The sequence below is a fragment of the Ailuropoda melanoleuca genome, chromosome 1 (genome assembly GCF_002007445.2).
Source record: "Ailuropoda melanoleuca isolate Jingjing chromosome 1, ASM200744v2, whole genome shotgun sequence".
Classification (NCBI taxonomy): domain Eukaryota; kingdom Metazoa; phylum Chordata; class Mammalia; order Carnivora; family Ursidae; genus Ailuropoda; species Ailuropoda melanoleuca.
In genome coordinates this window covers 129,757,949-129,771,482 of record NC_048218.1, presented here as the reverse complement: position 1 = coordinate 129,771,482, position 13,534 = coordinate 129,757,949, and the positions used below count along the sequence as shown (strand labels likewise).

The 13,534-nt window shown below is 40.2% G+C and overlaps 1 protein-coding gene across 1 annotated transcript in view; it reads left to right on the top strand.

The window, feature by feature from the left end:
- The window catches only part of MAGI2 (membrane associated guanylate kinase, WW and PDZ domain containing 2), a 1,281,842-nt gene that overhangs the window by 1,091,831 nt on the left and 176,477 nt on the right, over positions 1-13,534 (top strand). Inside the window, exons 15-16 of the mRNA XM_034641709.1 lie at positions 5,334-5,365; positions 11,980-12,169. Of these exons, the coding sequence (XP_034497600.1) occupies positions 5,334-5,365; positions 11,980-12,169 (222 nt within the window). The remainder of the gene's footprint in view (positions 1-5,333; positions 5,366-11,979; positions 12,170-13,534) is intronic.

Genomic DNA, 13,534 nt, shown 5'->3' with positions numbered 1-13,534 from the left:
CCCCTGCATCTCTATCATTTTTAGTAACTGTAGAACTCCCTATAAAATACACAAAACTGTAATGATAATCTTCAAAACCAGAGTCATACGTTGTACAAAGTACTTCAGTTGAAGGAGAACCCATTTCACATTCTGCAAATGGAAGTTCAGTCTATCAAATGGAGTATAGAGGCATATTGAAAGATTTATTTCTGTTTGGGGAAATTTCTAGAAATCTGGGGAAAAAATTGCTTTGGCATTATTGCAGATTGAAGATATCATCATGGAACTCCCTAAGTTGCTCCTCGTTATGTTTTGATCTCTTATGCAAACTGGGGTGATTTTTAAAAGTTCATCATGTTGTTGCCGGCTGAAAATAAATAATTAAAAGTCTCGCCAAACAACTTACAAACACACACTGGAAAGGGGCTCGCCTTCAGAGCTACTGTATATATATTGGTATTTTTTCATTCTGGGTCTCATACGTCAGAAGCAGGTTTTGAAAAGAGCCGCTTTGCGGAACGTTACTCTTGGGACAAGACACTGTTGCTAACCAGTCATCAAGCAATTGGAAAACGGTCCTTTGTGACGCTCACATTGGCCATAGAGTTCTGCACCACATGAGGAGAGACCTCCGTTAAGGCTGCTGACAGACAGACAACCTACAGAAGCCAATAATCTTACATAGCAAAGGGAATGTTCTGATGTTCCCCTAAGGCAAGATTCCTAACAATGAAACATTGAAGGGGGTGCAAGAAAAGGAAATACTAAGTAATTTCTGGGTTTCTTACTTAATTGAATGGGATATTAACCTGCAGTAGACATTACACGATTGTGTTTTTGTTTTTAAATGGGCTTATATAAAATGTTCCCCTGATAGGGTGTTCAGATTTAGAAAAAAACAAAAAACAAAACAGAATTCAAGGGTGCCTGGGTGGCTCAGTCCATTAAGCGTCTGACTCTTGATTTCAGTTCAGGTCATGTTCTCAGGGTTGTGAGATTGAGCTCCATGCTGGGCGTAGAGCCTGCTTAAGATTCTCTCTCTCCCTTTTCCTCTGCGTCCCCCCCCCCGCCGCCCCACTTATATGTGCGCGCCCTCTCTCTCTCTCTCAAACAAGCAAACAAACAGAATTCCCATTTAAATTGAATTTCAGATAAACAACAATTTTTTTTTTGTACAAGGATGTCCTATATAACATATATCTCATGCAGTATACAGGACATATTATACTAAAATAAATCATTCATTCTTTATCTGAAATTCCAATTTAACTGAGCATATTGTGTTTTATCTGACAACCATCTTCCTATAGCTTACTAAAAGTTGTATTTATTGATATGTAGAATTCAATTCAAGTTTCAATATGAAATCAGTGTGTCTTCTCTCCCATTTTCAAGTACTGGGATTTCTTGTCTAAGCTCTTCGCACTGAGCTTCTGCTTCTCTGTCTATTTCACTGTGGTTTTAGGTGCAGAATTAAATTTTTATTTTAGTTTTATTTCTAATGAAGACAGATTTTGGAAATCTAATTCCACTTTGAGCTTCGTATTAAATGTATCTAAATTTTCTCATTAGCTACATCTAAATTTTCCCCTTTATTCTCCAATTTTTTTTTCCTTTTATGTCCCTGCTTATGGTTTGTTAGCTTATAACTGTACTTTAAGGTCTTTCACTTTTGTTATCCTAAGAGTAAGGATTAAAAAAATATGTTTGTATTTGTGTGCACATATATACAAATAAGTGATTAATATGGAAAACATGGGTCATCATAAAGAAATTTTATTCCCACAAGGGAATATACCACTTTCTATAGAAGTAGGGGAAATAACGGCCAGAAATAAACTACATAAAGATGATGTTACTATTATTTTAAAGAAATACTCTTTTTCTATGAACTAGGTTCATAGCTCTGAAAGGATTAAAAAACGTTATCTCGATCCTTGTTCTGTTTCCTTATGGAGATGGGTGATGGGAAACCCAAGTCATACTCTGAGCAAACCAGACCTGTCTTGCTTCTGTGATCTATCCCCAACTAGAATGATTCCAGAAAAGGAAAAATTACAGACTTAAGGATTTAAATGTTTTTCCTTTGTTTTTGGTGCTTTTATTTAAATATTAATTGGAATAAACTTGGTTTCCAAGAGGGGCCATCCTACAAAAAAAAAAATTGTACATTTAGAGTATCTACGAGTTTGGTCCACACTCTTAGAGCATTTCTGTAGCTCTTCTGTAGTTGAACAGAAAGTGGGAGTTTAATCATGTAGAAAACTTGACCTTCTGGCTTAATCAAACCAAATCGAGTATATTCAAGATAGATGTTTTCTATTTATCTTCATTTAAATGTTTATAGTATTATTGATAATTGGCCAAAAAAACACAAAGGGCCACATAAGTTATTGATAATTTGGGGAAATCTATTCTGACACTATTTCTGACTACCTGAAATTACTTACTCCCTAGCAACCAGCCTCTTTTAGACAATGTCTCAGAAAGGCTAACTATTGCTTCAGACTAAAGGCTCTGCGGCACAACTCAGCATTAGAAATATTCCAGAAACTGCCATAATAGGAGCAGGAAAGAAGTCCTGGGTCACGCCAGTGGTCTGAGGTCAGACAAAATGGAACAGCCTTAAAAGAATGGGAAGCCAAAGTACCTCTAATGAAAGGTGGTCACGTTAAACATCCCTCTCTCCTTGTCTGGTCTTGACCAGTGGTCCTCTTATGCCATTTTAGTTCTGGCACCAGACCAGCTGAGAGGTCAGATGATTACACATTTTCCAGCAGAGGAATAATCATCTTTTAGCATAATGTCCCATGCGGAGGCGAGAGCTCCATAATGGAGCGACCATTTTCAATGCATTTGTATCAAAGTCTAAGAAACTCCCTCACCTTGCAAATGTAAAACAGCAAATACTCCAAATCTGTTCTGGTGCTCCAGGAAGAAGGTGAGGAAGCAAAGAAAGCCGAGGAAATAATTGAATGTTTTGACATTGTGAGAATATACACAGGACATCTTTTGCAGAAGACCTGTTGCTGGCAGTTCCATAAATCAACAAATAAATTTTATCCTTCACTGAAAATAATAGTTAATTGGCCAATAGGTTACAGGGTTTTGGGGTTTTTTGGGGTTTTTTTGTTGTTGTTTTTTGTTTTTTTGGTTTTTTTCCCCACTGCTGACTTAGTGGTCAATTTGTTTTTGTTGGCATTTTTACAGAGTAAGTCAAGGAGACAAATATATCTATTTATCTGTAATTTTCACTCTCATTTGCTTCCAAAAAAAGGGATTAGATCCTTATAATTAAGTTATAATCAAACCACATGTAAAACAGAATTTTTTCATTAGTTGGAAAGAGAGGTAAGAACTTACAGGATATGTAAGATGAGCTGATTCTGCTCATCTCCTTAAGTAGGATGGTTATGACAATTGAGCATCAGATTTACTCTGGGTTCCCAAGAAAGCTGAGAAACCTGACAGGTTACATACCTTCCCTCTTTGCATAAAATGAAGCATCAAGTCTTCACAACACGCATTGGGGTACAGTTAGTATTTACGCCATGCCTGAAGGGGATTGCTTACGCATCTAGAGAATTGTGTGTCCAGATTTCTTCAGATATTTCCTATAAATGGGGTACAGTTTTCAACTATTACCATTTCATAGGAGTCCAGTTTTTAAGGTGATACACACACAGTATGTGGCTTATTTTCAATATTTCACTTTTAATGGGCATTTTTCAGATACCAACTAACATTAACATGAGCAAAATTGTTCTGTTTTGGCTTACTGGGGCCAGTACAGGTCAGCTACCCCCCCATCATTATTTTTAAGTTTGTTTTTACTACTTTTTTAAAAACTGATACCGTATGATGATGATGATAATAAAAGTAACAAAGGAAAGGGAATTAATCTGTCTTTTGCTTTTCATTATCTAAATGGTCATTTGGATCACAACAGAGACAGTCCACTCTCCATACCATTTGTAATCATAAAAGTTGCTCAATAAATTGAGAAAAACAAAGTATGCCTTTGTTGATGCATGAATCACTCAATTCATGAACAGTCGGGCTGCTTCTTCATGCACAACATTGCTGGCACTAACATAATACCTGCTCAGAGAAGGTCTCCGTGGGAGAACAGTCCCCAAAGAGTTATGCTTTTATACACTAGAATCTGATTCATGATATAGGTATAGACATTACTTTTAAATTTAGGACTAATGAGCTCTTCTGTAAGCGGCCTGAGGTGATCTCTGAAAATGGTTTGCTATTCACTTGACCCAGAAAACCCTACAAAATCGTGCAAATCAAGAGGTTCAAATCTTCGTGTTCACTTTAAGAACCACATGTGAAACTGCCCAGCCATCAAGTGTCTGCAGATCCAAAAAGCCACCAAGTATCTGAAGGATGCCCCTCTGCAGAAGCCAAGTGTGACATTCTGTCACCACGCTGTTGGAGGTGGTAGCTGTGCCCGGGCCAGACAGTGGGGCTGCACACAGGGTCGGTGACCCAAAAAGAGGGCTGAATTTTTACTGCATATGCTTAATAATGCAGACAGCAATGCTGCTTTAGATGTGGATTCTCTGGTCATTGAACACATCCAGATGAACAAAGCCCCCAGACGCCACGTGGAACTTACAGGGCTTGTGGTCAGATAACCCAGACGTGAGCCCTCCCTGCCACATGGAGAGGATCCTTACTGAAAAAGAGCAGACTGTTCCTAAACCAGAAGAGGAAGTTGCACAGAGGAAAAAGATACCCCAGAAGAAAGTGAAGAAACAAAAACTTACGGCCCGGGAGTAAATTCTGCATAAAGTAAATACAAATAAAAGTAAAAACAGAAAAAAAAAATGTAGGACTCATGAAGGCTTGTTGATTGCTTTTTAAACACATAAAGAAGGTACACAAAGCAGAATTATTTTTATACTAAGCAAAGGTATTTACCGTGAAGAATTTAATTTCTGTCTATATTCTCTCTGTCCCTCCCTCCCTCTCTCCTCCTCCCATCCTGCCACAATCCCCCATTCTCCAGCTATGGCCATGACACAGAAATCCCTAAGAATGGCTCAGTCTTAGATATTGTAAAGCAGCTGACCGGTTGCCATACACTTTACCGTCTATGTGCATCAGACTCCTCAGCCGTCAAATGAGGAAATATTCTTAGAATAATTAACATAATTCCAATGAAATTATTTGGGCTCCTTGAAGAAAACTGTAGCATATTTTGTCAGGCAGCATATTTTGTCCTATGGTTTGCTATTCAACTAATTAATATTAATGCAATCGTCTTACTATCATGCCACCCATAAGTGGTAGCAGGTTATATTTTCAAAGTTCAAATATTGTTTTCTTTATTACAGGTTTCTTTTCTCCGTGGAAAACTCCAAAGCCTGTAAGTTGGAATTATTATGCTTCCTTCTTTATTTCTAGTTATTTTTGCAATCCCATTAAATAAGAGTTAATTGGGTAACCACAAAATCTCTTTTACCTCTGAGGTTCTGTGATGTCAAAAGAACAAATCCTGTGTCCCTTTATTTTACATTTGTCACACAAATACAAAAACAACATGTCTTAATTTCCTGTAAAGGCAATTCTTCCTGTTTTTTTTAATATTTAGAAAATGGGCATTAACACTATTCAGTATGGTGTACTGTAGAAACCTTTTGTTTTTCCCCTTCAGGAATAACTATAGCCTTTATAATACGGAACTTTTAGACACAATGCAAATGATAGAGGTCTTGACCTACAAATTAAATCTGGTGCATAAAAAATTTAGCTTTGTATATATTTATATGTTCGTATTTACATTTTAATGTGTATGCTAAATCTGTGTGTGTGAATGTTGCAGAGACATACATATCCCACCAAACCTGGCAATCACTCAACTTCTGCATCTCCTTCAGAAGCTGGTGCTCTCTGCCATCACCTAATCTCTCTGGGCCTCGTTGCCTCATGAATCATCCTGAAACGTTGATGCTGATATAGGAGGCTGATGGATTTTAATAATCTCGTGTGGCTAGGTTAGCCAAGTCGACTTCACAATGAGAAGTAATTTCTCCTTGTCATTAGAGTGAAACTAGTAACTGCCCAAGACCCCAAAGCGGGCACTGGTTTTCTGGGATCCGTTTCATGGTGAGCTAGAATACCATACCCTACCTGGGATGTCTAAAACCCCAACTAGAAGAGAACTATAGCAAAGTGATAAAGTCAAAAACAAAACTCAGGGAATCACTCTCCCTTCTACTTCTTTTTTTCCCTCTCACATTGAGCAGCTCAGATGAAAGTGGCCCCAAGTCTGGCCAGTGAGTAGGGAATTCTTGGAGTAACTTATGTTTCTCCTATTTCTTTTACTGAGAGAACATTTAACTGCTTGATTTTCTCATTTTATAAAGGGAGGTAATATAATTCTGCATACTTCTCAAGTACAATAACTGCCTTAATTAAATAACATGCCTTGAAATGGTTTGAAGATGTGAAAGTGAGGTATTATTGAGCCCTGTCATATCCCCAAGCTCCAGGTATCTCTCAAAGAGACTAAGGAAACCTGGAGCTGGAGATGAGGAACTGATCTGTCAGAGCCGCAGAACTGCCTCACCAAGCATGTACTCCTTTAGGATCGGTCTCATCTGGTCCACAGAGAACATCAGATGCGGAAACTGGACCGCTTTGGGTTTAGTAAACCATTTAGTGATGTGCATGGTTTGAAAAGAGGTGGTTTTAAGATGTTTAAAATGAAATTTGTTTTATCTTGGCCAAAATTTAAATAATTTCTTCCTTTCATCGCCAAAGTTAATCTGTGCTCTGTGGTTATACACATCTTTATCTAATTTAACAAGGAACCTTACAACTTCATCATGGTGCTACAATTATGCAATTTAGTGATTTCCTTATATGTACCACATTTACACAAATCATGCCATTTGGCATAATTACAGCATTTTCTGTCATTATAGTAATTACATCCATAGTCAATAATTCCAAAGAAGGTTTTATAGAACTCAATTTACAATTAATCCTGAACCCACACATCCCTACAAAAGCTAAGGCGTGGACTTCCAGGTTCTAGACTGTGAGGATATAGGACTGTCAGACTTATGTGTCAGACTCCATGTGTCCTCCAGAAGCTCTTTAGACTAAGGACTGTCATGAGAAGTAGTATGATACACGTTTTGGGGCGCAGGCTCTGAAGGCATACTGCCTGGGTTCAAACTTTGCTGCTTCTCCTTAGTGACCTTCAATTAGCCACTTAAGTTGTCAGTATCTCAAGTCTAACTGTAAAATGGGAACAATAATAGTACCCCACTATATAGTCATCATGAAGAGTCTATCAATTAGTCCATATAAGTTGCTTAAAACAGTGCCCATACATATTGAGCTCAAAAGTATAAAGTACTGTCATCCTAGAAAGCAGACCCTCCATACATGAAACCTTAATAAATTAATGACTCTGTAAAATGAACACAGTTTGCTGAAGTAGTCATCTAATCAGATATATAAATATATTCCCACAGTATGTGGATTTATAGACTCTCTCCTCTGAGGATTGATGACATCCGTAGCAGGATAAGGAAATGTTATCCTGAGTGAGAGCTCTCTTCCTCCTGGTCCTGTGTCACTTTCTGACCCTCTTCTGTCCTACTGATCTACATCTTAAGCTAATCCACATTTAGATAGTCATTTCCTTTGTAACAAGTAGTATACTAATTGTAGTGAGTTCTCATGCTGTCCATCTGGAAGGGATCCAAGTTCGTTCTTCAAGTACAGATTCAAACCAAATTCCTTCGTATCCCAGCCCTGCCCTAGAGTAGTGAGAGGGTGCATTTAGACTACCCCAGCTTCTATAGGAAGCAAACAGTTTCTCAATAGAGTACTTCATGGGAGATGCGGCGCTCCCTTATTCACAAGTTCTCAACTTGCAGTGTGCCCCCTCGATCAGAAGGGGGTAAAAAAATTAACCACATCATGATTGGGTTTTCCTGTTTTACCATTTGAGGCCCTGTTGTGGACTGTATGTGCACTGTGTCTGCTGATAATTCAGTGACTATACCTTCATACAGTCAGGCATTCATTCATTCACCAAGGCCAGCAGAGATACAAGGTTTCTCCCAGCCACTGAAAACAACTTCATGTCCATTTTTCCTTACCCTAGTGAGATGCCTAGGTATGGGACTGTACAAGGCCCATTCAGAAGCCTGTGAGAGGTGAATGTCTGGCAGGAGCACAACTCTAGACAGGCCAAAGTCAGGCAAACACTAGGTGGAACAAGTGAGATCCATGGGCCTGGGCAACAGGACAGGATCAGAATCTAGGGCATTCAAGAAGGTTGAGAGGAACAAGTGAGCAGAGTGTCCCAGCTGGAAAGCAGGAGTCCAGAGACCACGTTGTCTAAGAAAGTAGGAAGTCAACAAATTGCACCCTCCAAAAGATGCTGTCAGATCAGCACACCAGCCCCAGTGAACGGGGGTGACCTCTGACCCCAGGGCAGGCAGTTTGTGCCATGGTCTTTGGGGTTGAAGCCAACAAATAACTCAGTGTGAGGGTGGGGAGCTATAGGACTACAAGTCTGCTGCTTCAGTAATTTCATGCACGCCAATGATTTTCTGCTCTACAGTCTTTTAAGAAAGCCTGACAGAGTGACTCAAGGGTTGTTGAATGTCACAGCAAGATGTTGTGAATGCTTTACTAAGCATCAACCGGACTCTTGACTAAGTCCTCTGTTTCTGTGCTATAGAAATTGTAGAATTTGTCACTCTGCCCCAGTAACCATCCCAGCAGTGCCCAAAGCCTTATTTGTTCTGTAGTTTTAAGAATGATTTTTAGAAATACTAATATTTCACCTGAAGCATGTTTGCTCCAATGACTACACACGAACAATACATACACCATCAAGACCTATGTGGATATCCGCTCACCCCTAGTAGAANTTTTAGAAATACTAATATTTCACCTGAAGCATGTTTACTCCAATGACTACACACGAACAATACATACACCATCAAGACCTATGTGGATATCCGCTCACCCCTAGTAGAAGATGAACGAAAGAAATAGACGTTTGCTGAAGCCCTCTGATGACAAGTGGGATTCTACAGCTACTCAGTCCACATATCTAATTTATTTACTGCTTAGAATTTAGTACCTTCTGTTTGGAAACAAAAGGGAGAAGGTCATAGCCACAGTGTATCTGCATGGTGCCTAAAGCCAGTCACTTTAAGTGAAAAATTTAAAAAGGTAGGGGCTCCTGGGTGGCATAGCGGTTGAGCATCTGCCTTTGGCTCAGGGCGTGATCCCGGCGTTATAGGATCGAGCCCCACATCATGCTCCTCCACTATGAGCCTGCTTCTTCCCCTCCCACTCCCCCTGCTTGTGTTCCCTCTCTTGCTGGCTGTCTCTATCTCTGTCAAATAAATAAATAAAAATCTTTAAAAAAAAAAAAAGAAAAATTAAAAAAGGCTATGACTGTAGCCACAAACATGGGTCTTCTCATCATAACAAAGACACAGAATGGATGACCAAAGAAACCCAGAATGGCTTCCTACATGAATTTTGCTATCAAATGAATTATGAGGTGCAGATTTTTACTAAGTGGGAGCAAAAGGTCCACTGAGCAGAATATTAGCAAAAATTCATAGCAAATTTGCCAGTTATTTCCCTCACTGTATTATTGTAAAAAGCACTCCTGTTAGAGTTACAGATTGGGTTGACCCGGGGTCTGCTCCTGACAGCTGCTGGACCTTTTTGTGCTTTTGAGATTATGTTTAATATTAGGGAATTGAGCTCAACTAGGGATTTTCCATCCTCATTATGTATAGAAACTTTGTTCAAATGAAATCTTGGTCAGTAGCCCGTACAGAAAACAAATGAAAATGAAGCCAATTGTCTTAGTCCCTTCAGACTGCTGTACCAGAGACTGGGTGGCTTCTACACAATAGCAAATTATTCCTCAAAGTTCTGGAGGCTGGAAGTCCAAGATCAAGATGCTGGCAGAGGCAGCGTCTGGTGAGAGCCCACTTCCTAGACAGCCGTCTTTTCTCTGTAACCTCACCTAGCAGAAGGGTGTTCAGCACTCTGGGTCCCCTTTATAAAGGCACTCATCCCATTTGTGAGGGCTCCACCCTTGTGACCTAATCGCCCCCCCCAAAGGTCCCACCTCCTAGTACCATCACCTTGGGTGTTAGAATTTTAACATATAAATTTGCAAGGGGACCCAAACATTCAGACCATAATATCAGTCTTACTGAGAGACAGGCCAGTCACCCATTTCTTTATAGTTTGCTGGCTCACTCGTCACCTGCCACAGACCCAGGTAAGCGAGTCACAGGGAACTTTGTTTTGTAAGGTGACATGCATGGTACATAGTACCTCACATTCCCTCCAACTTTAAAATATATATAATTGATAAATCAGAGCTGGTGTAGGAGCCCTAACGGAGATATAGCCAGCATGGAATCAAAAGTAGGGCAGGTCAGTAGGGGACAGAAAGTTATAATCCTGCCAGCTCAAAACCGTGTGTAGCAAAGCTAGTTTGTTTGTGTGTGTTTTAAAAAAGAACAGTGATGAGTCAGCCAGATTGCGGGTTGGGGGAAAGAACAGCTGAACACATTTTATTGATGATTTCATTCATTCACTAAATTAACGTTTTCTGAGCTTACCATGTGTCGGTAATACAACCATGAGGGAGACTCTGTCCCCAGCAGGATCTGTCCCCAACAGGTTCTATTTGAGGAGACATAGGTAGACTTGCCAGTATCGTTAAGTATCATGAGTATTGGGGGTGAGGGGTTAGATAGAGGTGCTGTGGGAGCATTCAGGAGGGGCATGTAACCAGTTCAGGAATGGTCAGCAAAGGCCTTCCAGAAGAGATATCTTATCTGAGTCTCCTAGCCCCCAGGTAAAGGGAGGAGGGGAGGTGAAAAAGTGGAAAATGGGTAAACTCTGCAGGTAGAAGGAGAAATTAAGAAAGTCCCTAAAGGCTCAGAAGGAGGAGAGAATCTGACGGATTCTGGGGAATGAGGGGTGAGACCATTAGCGAGTATGACAACAGTGGGTCAGGGAGAGCCACTAATGCCCCAGTGGGGAGTTTAGCCTTTAGCCTGAAGACCATGCTGACCCAATGCAGAATTTTAGATGAAAGGATAACCTGATCTAAGTTTTACACAGAGCAGGTTTATTCAAAGCAGACAAGTACGAGTTTGAATCAGTTGACTATTGAATGAAGGTGAAGTTGGTGGGACCAACAGGTGGTCTCAGTTAATCCGGCTTTCTACTTGATAAAAGGATAATTAGTCCCCACTTTATCTACCTCACGGGGCCATGGTGCGGATCAGAGAAAGTACTGTGTGTGAGAAAACATGGTAAACTGGGAAGCATTCTAGAGATATTTAATAAATTGTGGTGGTAGCAACTTCAGCAGTAGCATTTTGGGGAAGAAACTGCCAGATCGGCAGTAAATGAGGCTTTGCAGAAGACTTTGAACAATTCATAAATCCCAGATGGTTGCATTATTACTTCAAGCTGTAAGGAAAGTGACCAAATGCTCAGGTATAGGAGATTACTGGGATACGTGTAGGTGTCAAAAGAATATGTGGAGACTATTTATTCTCTTCTGTTTTAGTAAAAATGGAGAAATGTATCAGGGCCAGTTCCGCACATTTCTACACACCTAGATATAAAGTTATCTTGATACCCAGGTTCTTCCTTGTGTAGGAGGAAAAAACACACAGATTAAGTGATTTGCTGGAGACTACCAGCAGTGGGTGACAAGGTTATATACGTTTGCACTCAAAAGTCAGGCACCACTCATGTTGAGTACCGTCTACAGTACTTCAATACAGAGACACGGAAGCTTTTCTCACACTTATTCCCGAGTTGTAAATGGTTCACCGAAGAAACGTCCACAGGGCAAGAAGGTCTAACTGAGGAAAGTCCACACAGGCCAGGAGAGTGAGGGTTATGGTATGCGACAAGGAAGGATTCAGCCATCTTCTGTTCTCTTTCGTTTTCCAGATAATGGACCGCTGGGAGAATCAAGGCAGTCCTCAAACGAGTTTATCTGCTCCGGCCATCCCGCAGAACCTGCCCTGCCCACCCGCCCTTCACAGGACTTCCTTTCCTGACTCAACAGAGGCCTTTGACCCAAGGAAGCCTGACCCATACGAGCTCTACGAGAAATCTAGAGCGATTTATGAAAGTAGGCGTAAGTGAAAGCCACATAAAACAAGGGTACATTAATAATAGCTGAAGCCCTGCCAAGAGATATATTGAAGCTGAGATGATCTGGCATGATTTTATATTTTGAGGTTCAAAACGTATCTCAAAAGTAAAGCCCGCTGATCTAAACTTTACTTTAAAAAAAAAAAGCTTATATCTTTTGGTTTTATATTTTATTTCCTACCATTTTCCCTCTAAGCCCCTGAGGAAAATCAGGAATATATTTGGTGGGGAGGATGGGGGAGGGGCAGAGGAAGAGGTGGATAATTTTGTTTAAGTCACCAAATAATAAGATAAATGTTTGGGATTTTTATGTGTAATCTGATCTTGAGTCTGCAGCTTAGATTTTTTTTTCTTGAATGCAATCATTGAAGAATTTAGGGCCATGAGTAAACGTTAGCCAAATCCTTCCAACTCACAATCATGAAAGTAATGGTTCTGAAACGAGCAGAGAGCCAGGTGCCAATCATTACTACCTAAAACTTCTCATTTAACACAGTGGGGCCCCTTTAATGCAGTGGGGCCCATTCAGTCATAAAACGAAATATCGTGTATGCACTTGTCATCCTATTTGAAGGTCCTCTAAAATTATTTCATTGCACTTTATAAATATTAGAAAACAAAGGTTTTGAATATTGCATATATGTTCCTCGTGCCTCTTTCCACCATCTGACAGGTCATCTCTTCCAAATGTTAGAGGCCAGGAATCTTAATGGCATGAATGTATAATCTATGAGAGAAATACACAGTATAATATGAACCTAAGTAAATGGATCAAGAAACCTAGCCTAGTGAGAAGTGTTTGGTCCCCTGCACTCCCTTTTACCGTCTGCTGATTTCTTTTGTCTCTGTGTTCCGCCAATGTCTTCTCTCCACCTTTATCATCCGAAACATGAATAGCAAGTTCTAAATTGTGTGTAACCACTGAGGATCTGAAATCTGTTTATTCTTTATGAGCTCAGGGGCTGAGAATTATGCACCCAACCGGTAAGGGGAAGAGGAGACATAATACCTTTTCCCCATCCTCTACAATCCTCTGTAAAGGCAATTTTCATTGATAAAATAGTTAGGACAGCAGGGCAGGTATTGAGAAATCATTTTCATCAAAATGAACCCCCCATACACACCTTTATTTTAAATAATCAGCTATGGGGGCGCCTGGGTGGCACAGCGGTTAAGCGTCTGCCTTCGGCTCAGGGCGTGATCCCGGCGTTATGGGATCGAGCCCCACATCAGGCTCCTCCGCTATGAGCCTGCTTCTTCCTCTCCCACTCTCCTTGCTTGTGTTCCCTCTCTCGCTGGCTGTATCTGTCTCTGTCAAATAAATAAATAAAATCTTTAAAAAAAAAAA